The 8,430-nt window shown below is 36.5% G+C and overlaps 1 protein-coding gene across 1 annotated transcript; it reads left to right on the top strand.

Annotated features, from left to right (window-relative positions):
• The first annotated feature begins 1,294 nt into the window (after positions 1-1,294).
• On the top strand, positions 1,295-8,141 carry LOC104236121 (GATA transcription factor 24-like). The gene is made up of 7 exons (XM_009789995.2): positions 1,295-1,773; positions 2,380-2,463; positions 2,550-2,683; positions 5,543-5,653; positions 6,013-6,118; positions 7,618-7,689; positions 7,831-8,141. The coding sequence occupies exons 1-7, from the start codon at positions 1,366-1,368 to the stop codon at positions 7,921-7,923; spliced, it is 1,008 nt and encodes a 335-aa protein (XP_009788297.1). The 5' UTR covers positions 1,295-1,365; the 3' UTR covers positions 7,924-8,141.
• The last annotated feature ends 289 nt before the right edge of the window (positions 8,142-8,430 follow it).

The following is an 8,430-nucleotide window of genomic DNA, read 5'->3' as shown; positions in this document are numbered from 1 at the left end:
AATAATCAATTTAAAATGTACTGAGCACGTGTCAAATTGTACTGTTTCCTCTTTTCTTTTCTTATTGGGACATTATGCCTATTGGTCATAATCATGCAATATGTGTAAATACACGTGGACCTCTACACAAACACATAGTATTGGATAGAGTTACCTAGTACTAGGTGCGGGAGAAAAGTGGCACATGTTTTGTGGAATTAGTTGAGTGCGCACAAATTGACCCGTATACTATGGTTATAAAAAAACGTAGTAGTATAGAAGATGAAATGGAAGGCTGGGTGTTCGATAAGTAACAAATGAGAACTCGTGTGTTTTGTTGCCTCACCCCCCCCCCCCCCCCCCCCCCCTCTTTCTTTTTTTGGTATAATAGAAGATTGAGCCATAAACGGAAGCAAGACGATATTAAGATTAATGATGAGATTTGAACTCTGCTTAGGTATAAGTTACAACAATCACGATGTAGTAATAACTTAATGTTAATAGATTCAAATTTATTAAAAAGGCTCGAGCGTAACCTGCTTGTAAACAAGTCACTCAAACGGGAACTGATGCTGTAGTTACCAATTGAGTAAATTATTTATTCACAATTATGCATATGTCGCATTTATTCTATAGATTAAGATATTTGTGGTAAGATTTAAGTTAATTTTATTGTAAAATGCTCTCCAATTATGTAGTTTATTATTGGTGAAAGTTGAAAATATGTGAATATTTCACTTATAACACTTCTAAAATCATTTTTTACTATTTCACTAACGCTTTAATATTAAATTTTAATACTTATTTTACTATTTAACTAATATTTTTTAATATAAAATTCAATATATACAAACATAAATGACCAAACTAGTACTCACAAATACTGAATAAAAGTTAATATTCCCTCCGTCTCATATTATGTGTCGTGTTTCTCTTTTACACGCCACTTAAGAAATATTAATTAGGAAAGGGATTGAACTATTCTACCCTTATGTATGTCTTAAAATATAATATCTCTTTATTGAATATTTGTTCTATTTATGTGTTATCTCCATCTTCAAGAATAATTATTATTAAGGATAAAAAAGAAAAAAATAATTAATTTTGCCTTGAACTTCTAAAATGACAGATAATTTAAGATAATTATTTTTAGTAACTATGATTGTTAATATGAGAGGGAGGGAGTATTAGTATACAAATTGTTTCTTTAAATAGAAATTATGTCGGACCCCTGTCTTTGGGGCATAAAGATTCGGGTTTATTTGGATATGGTTCAAGTTTATGGAGCCTAGATTTGTTGGTTCATAGCTGGCAGTGCTCGCGGGGTAATATTGTACTATAGTAGTATTTTTATTTTAGAAAAAACAAATAAAAGGACGTCAGAAAATGGCAGAATCAAATCGCAGAGCTAACATGTACGGACGGGAGACAATTAACGCTGCACTTCACCACCAGCAAACTCAGATCATCGACGACGACGACGATGACGACGTCGCCGCTGGAACTGAAAGCGGCGGCGGCGGCGCTGATGGAGGAAGAGAGTCTATGGATAACAACCCTAACACTCGCTACGACCATCACCACCAGTCTCATAGTCATTCTCACGCGCTTCACAACGGCGGGGAGGCCATGGAGATGAATGGTGTGGAAGGCGTTTCACATAACGCGTTGTATTGTCCCCCTAATACCGAAATAGTTCAAGCTGCTGTTGCTGCTGGTAGTGGAGCTTCCGATCAGCTTACGCTGTCGTTTCAAGGCGAAGTTTATGTTTTTGATGCCGTTTCTCCAGAAAAGGTCCTTCTTTTACTTTCTTGTTCTTATTATAAAGGTTTGCCCTTTATTTGTGTAGTGTGTTCTTTATGAGTTTAGCTGAAAGAGTGCTTCTTTTACTTTGATCTTATCTTCTTATTTTTGAAATTGTTTGTGCATTACTTGGAATCTTGCTTGTCTTAGTGTAGTGTGTTGTCTACATGTTCATTGCTTCTGGGTAGATTGAGTAAATTAGGGAAATGTTTCCAATTTTTGAATTGAGGGTAATTGTGTATTTGGCAGAAAGTTCTTGCCTCACTTTCACTTGACTTTTGGAGTTGAGGTGATTCAAGACTCGGGAGTTGGTCGTTTCTGAGATTAGGTGGTATGTGAATGGTGAATTGGTTTGATATTGATTAGGTTTTACGTGTATGGTGAATTGGTTGATATTGGTCAGTTTTTGAAGCAAAGAACCCGTGCTGGTCTTTTTGTTCTTCTAGGAGTAGGAGTGATTCTCATCGGCATGATTTTAGTATATGCATCTGGTAGTGGAGTTTAATTCCTCTTTAGTGGTTTAAGTTGATAATTATAATCATTTTAATTGGGGCAATTTTTTTTTGTTTTTTTTGTTTTGTGTTTATTGAGTTTCAGGTTCAGGCGGTGCTGTTGTTGTTGGGGGGATATGAAGTCCCTGCTGGAATCCCTACTGTTAGTGTGGCAGCCCAAAGTCAGAGGGTATTCATCTTTATCTCCAGCATACATTCTTTTACCATTCTGCTGGGTTTTAATCAGTTATTGCTCTTCCGCCCCAATATCCACAGGCTTCAGCTGACTTTCCTGGAAGATTGAATCAACCACAAAGAGCTGCTTCTTTGAATCGTTTTAGGGAAAAGAGGAAAGAACGGTGTTTCGATAAAAAGATCCGTTATACTGTACGGAAGGAAGTTGCGATGAGGTAATAGAGCTGCAATTTTTCATGCATGATCAAATTGGAAGTGTGTCGCGATTGATGTACCATTTGTAATCACCAATACTCTGTGCTAACCATTATATAATTAATTGACGTTGATATTCTAACTTTTTTTGACAATGAGTGAGAAAAACATTTGTTGAGTGTTGTACATTCCTTGCTTCTGGCTTTAGATGCCAGCATAGTGGATATTGGATGCCAAAGACATTCTTAATTGGAACTGAGCTACATGGGCCTAAACACAACATGGTCATATATGCATATCAAGTTTTCAAATAGTGATAGCTTTCTCCTTGCTAAGGCACACTTGTTTATATTGTCTTCATCTCTTCTCTGTGAGCTCTTGCTTATTTTACCTAATATGGACTTCCCGTATGCAAAAACTACATGAATCCTAATAGGACCTTGTGGATATCCAGCTGGTTGATAACCATAATATATGCACTAAAATGTGAAAAAATGCTATCTAGTAGAAGAGTAAAACTACGAGAACATGCAATGTACTGCTACTTGACATGGCCAATGTGCTTGTCTCGGAAAGTGCGAAGTGAAGTATCATAATCCTCCATTTGTTTCTGCAGTAGTCTATGAAAAGGTCTAACAGAGTAAACTCCTCGTTGCAAATTGTCCATTGAATAACATCTTCCTTGTTCCTCTCCAATACAGCAGACTGCATCTTCTGTATAAATTTCTGCAGCTTCTACCATTTCCCAGTCACATAAATTCCTTCTGAAATGAAAGTTCCAACCATCTTCCTTAAAGTAATCACCACTAGTAACATCAGGCACCAGTACCAGTGTAAAAAGGTTTGGGACAAAGCATCCCCTCCTCAAGCCAAACATCTGCCCATAGCTTATTCTTCTGTCCATTCCCCACTTTCAATTTGGTAACATTTCTAACCTCGCTTGCAATCTGTTTCATGATACTCGATGGCCTTGGAAGATGATATGGAAATCTATGGTTCCTACCACAGTAGTTCAGCAGATGTTTTCTATGTAAGGAGGAGCTGAAGCAGTGGAGCATATTTTTCTATGTTGCTACTTCGCAGGGAAGATTTGGTCGTTGTTTCTTAATATATTTAAATATGGTGGATACTTTCTCAGAACTCAACTTTATTCTGCTATTGAGGATCTCTGGATGCTGACAAGAGAAGAAAGAAAATTTGGATGGCTATCCCTTTATGCATTGCTTGACCCTTTGGCTGGAAAGGAGTAGGAGGTGTTTTGAAGACCAAAAAAAAAGCATTTGTCCTTAGTCAAGTTCAAATGTATTCCAAACTTGTTCTGTTGGCTGAAAGGAAACATTGTATTCAACTGGGCTGACCTGCTGGACTTATTGAATCTATGAGTCTGTAATGGAAAACAAGTCCAACATTTTGTAATTTTCTATAGTACTACCTTAGTACTGTGCATCGATAAAATCTTACTTTATAAAATAAAAAAATAAAAAAGAGCAGAGTGAGGGTGTCATGATGAAAATGTTAATAAAACTATGGGCAGGCTCACTTATTAAAGGGAAAAAGTAGATCTTTATGGTAGAGTGCACCTGAGATGCACACACTTCTTTCATACCTAAGGCATTGTTTGAATGTGAATATGAAATTTTGTAATGCTGGGACTGCTGGGAACAGTTGCTATGGGACGGAATCCTCACTTACTCTTTCCCTTAGGGTTGTGCAGAAGAAAAGGTTAGCTACAACATTTAAGGAAACTTGTAGTGCAATGGGTTGACATTAGAAATATAAATGGGATAATTGTTGTGAAAACTTTGTCTTATAAGTGGGGAGGGTGGTGTAATAGTCTTGAAATGATGAAACCTAACCTCCTATGAAGCAAGACTTATATTCCATCGATGCAAATCTCCACAATCTTGCTGACTTTGGAGCATGTGGTACAACTTGCACTATAGTAGTGGGCTTCACAAGCCGAGTTTCAAGCTGTGCGCCATTGGCCCCCGGGGTTTTTCAATTATCAAGCATTACCCCTTTGGCATAATATATCAAATTTTGGCATGAATAATGAAGATCACATTATGTAATAGAGCACCAAAATGTGTTTTTAGTGGCCTTATTGTTCTCTGCAACTTGGGAAGAGCCTGATGGCATCTTAGAATCTAATATTGCTTAGGCAGTGCTTTATGTTTTGTGACTGTTCTCCACTTAGTGTCTGAAGTGTTGATTTATTGAGCTAGATCTTGTAAAATGTAGGGTATCGAATTAAATGGATATTCCTTTTATTTTATTTTAAATTACGGTAGTTTCCACGCCAATTTGTGTACCCCTTGACTATACTACCGGGTACCTGCTATCTCCCACCTGTACAGGTAGGAGGTTATTCTGCCTGCCAGATTTAAGCATATGTGAAGAAATCACCTAGTTTTTTTTGCCTCCGCTGGGTTTTGAACCTAAGACCTCAGGGTTCTCAACTAGGCCGGTGGAAGAATGGATATTCTACTAGCTCTTCTCGCATGTGACCATGCATCAATCTTCAACTGGGGCATGTTTTAATTTTAGAAAACTGCTTCCAACCCATTCAAGCGAAATGACTATTGCTAAAGGATGTCTTAGTAACATCTGACTGTGCAAGTTGTGCAGGTATCCTTAGACGTTATGTTGGCTCTTTCTAGTCAATGTCATTTATTTTGTGTTTTCTCTTCTTGCTCCATACTTCTAGAGGGAGGGGATATGGGGTCCTGTTATGTTTTTCTAAGTTGTAAATTTCGGTCCTTGTCTATATTTTGATCAGGCTTGTTAGTTGAAGTTCCTACAAAATGATTATGGTTTAAGTCAAGTCTTTTTCTTGGTTCATGTTAAATTTTCTCATCTGATATGTGTTATATTTTCAGGATGCAGCGTAAGAAGGGCCAGTTTACATCTTCAAAGTCAATATCTGACGAAGCAGGTTCTTCATCTGCAGATTGGAATGAAGGCTCTGGTCAAGAAGAGCAGGAAACATCGTGAGTGTCCAACTTCTGCAGTTCTGTAGTAGTTGCTTTTCCTTTTTCAACTTATAATATGTTTCCCGTCCCCACAAATTCCCCTACCTAGGAGCAAACTGTGGCATTTCCCACTTTTGTTCCCTTAGTGACTTTAACACTCTGACTTCATGGTTGGAGGTGGAGGGCCTTACTACTAGGCTATACCTCCCTTTTCTGTAGTTATTCTGTGTTTGGTCATTGAATTTGATGTAAATTCCTCTGGTTCATTTTACATAAGAGGATTGAACTTTAGATAGTGTCAAGAGTTCAGAGGTTACTGATCACATTATATACAGTTGACATCATTCTAAGATGTTTCTCTTTCCATATCTCAACAGATGTAGGCATTGCGGTATTAGTTCGAAATCCACTCCTATGATGCGTCGTGGACCAGCTGGGCCAAGGTCTCTTTGTAATGCATGTGGACTCAAGTGGGCCAATAAGGTTAGTATTGAGTTGAAAATTGTGCCCATTTCTATAGTTTTTATTTGGATATTAGTAGACATAAATGCCTCTTGATGTTCCTTTTTAAAAAATGCCTCTTAATGTTTTGCTCCATGATCAAATATATGGTTCTGCACAAAGAGCATCCATTGATGACTAGGATATCATGTGTGCTTCAATGGTTAAGGGGAAAAAAGATTCTGCTTAAGTGTTCAAAAATGCTTGTTATCTCTTTCAATTGAAACGAAATTATTTTTGCTCAATAGTGTCCACATGAGAGCCAACAGAGTCACATCCCCTGATCCATTTTTAAGCTTTCCCTCCCAAAACTTTCACACTAATAGCCTGTTCTTATCTATTCCTGCAACGCCTTCTGAAGTCCGAGTATATTTCTCAGTAAACAGTAAACACCGTACATTTATGTTTCCTAGTAACTTTGTAAAAAAGGAACAATAACCTTTCTATCTTGCTGTGCACACAGTTTCTCTTTTCGTGTTGGCAATTGAATATGATACTTTTCCCATAGATGTACTTTGCTTCTCCTGTCCATCATGTGCAGGATAAAAAAGAAACCTATTGCCTTTTTTGTCATCAAGATCCCATTGCAGCTGTTGTTTTGGATGATTAACTTCATAATTAACATGATACATACTTGGCCAGTTATACATCATTATCAGCTTTTACTTTCAATGAAATAAATAATTTCTTAGTCAGTGTTTGAAAATATAGCGCCGGTACACTCTAACATAAGATAATAACACAAACCTTAATGTTAACCCTTTAAAAAGATTGAAATAAGATAATAACACAAACCTTAATGTTAACCCTTTAAAAAGATTGAAATAAGTAAGCAAATTCCTTTACTATTTGTAAAAAAAGAGCTCAAATATGTTTTACCTACCTTGTTAAATTAAAAAAAAAAAACAGGAGCTCAAATGTGACCTTTACTTTTGTGTTAGAAGGTGTAAATTAAGTTATATTACAACTCAAGCTCCAGGAGATTATTTTCATCTGAGTTAATGAGTGATATTAATTATTATTTTACAGGTATTCTGGAATTATTTCTCTACCATATTCATTTTTGTTTGAACTCCTACTTACAATAGTTGAATAATGGACGTCTATCTGAGCAGTGAAATTTTTATCCCAACTCTTCTTTTATTCTTCTTTTGCCATTTGAAACGTAAGAACTACTACCTTTTGGATATTTTCTTCAATATAACCCTCTGTCAGCTCGCCATTTGGTCTTCTGGTATTGATTATCCTGATATGGGATGAATTAGTAGCCACAGCATGTCTTTTTTACATTGATATCTGATAGAGTTGATGAAACACAGTTCTTTTTGCTTTTCACATCACATTGCTCTTCACCTTCTTTGTCAAGTTAAAAGAAAATTTTCAATCTCGTCGTTAAACAGTCATTTCCATCAATTGAAATTCGTTAAATGGTTTTGATGAGTGGGAATACTGCTTTACTCCCCTTCTATTCATCTCGGCAGGGAATTTTAAGAGATCTTTCTAAAGTTCCAACTCCTGGACCTCAGGATCAAACTGCAAAATCTGGTGAACAGGTACATTATCTCCACTTCTTTTAAAAAAAATAAATCTTTTCATCCTGTAATAATTGACTTTGTAGAACTTGTCAAAAAGAAAAGATTGCTTCTTTAGTTTATTTACTAAAGCTCAATTTGTTGTAAAATTCGCTCCGCTAGAGCAATGGTGAACCTAATGGCTCGGACGCCATGGCTACTGCTGCTATCATCACTCCAGACGGTGACAACACAGTGGTGACTGCTGAACGGTGATGGAGAAATCCTTCTTGAAGTGAGATGGATAATTGAGTTTCATCTGTTGTACTATCTGCCAAAATTAGATTGTACATAGTAAAATATTGTACTCTTAGGCATCCAACATTGTTTCTCAGAGTTGTAGTGTTTTATCCTGATGTTCAACTGTAATTTAGATCTGGAATTTGTATCACAAATCGAGAAACCTCAGTAAGAAAGATCTGGGCTTACTTTAATCTGCTTTTACTTCAGTTTTGTTTCCTTAAATTTTTTACATAATTTGAATTCCATTGCATCCTAGTTGGGCAGATCTGCTTCTGACGGACTTTTCCTTCTTTTTGGTTCGAAGAGTTGATGATCTACAAAAATCATTCATTAGTGGAGAGAATTATGAGTTAATGCCAAAATTACGCATTCGCGGGGAAATTAAAATAAAAAATGGAAGTGTATATTACACTGTTTTGCTCTTTGCAAATATCAGAGTTTTCTCATGTAACTCTACAGGCGTGAAATATAGATCACATT

This window comes from Nicotiana sylvestris, chromosome 1 (genome assembly GCF_000393655.2).
Source record: "Nicotiana sylvestris chromosome 1, ASM39365v2, whole genome shotgun sequence".
Lineage (NCBI taxonomy): Eukaryota > Viridiplantae > Streptophyta > Magnoliopsida > Solanales > Solanaceae > Nicotiana > Nicotiana sylvestris.
Note: the sequence above shows the minus strand (reverse complement) of the source record. Positions and strands in the feature narration are given on the sequence as shown.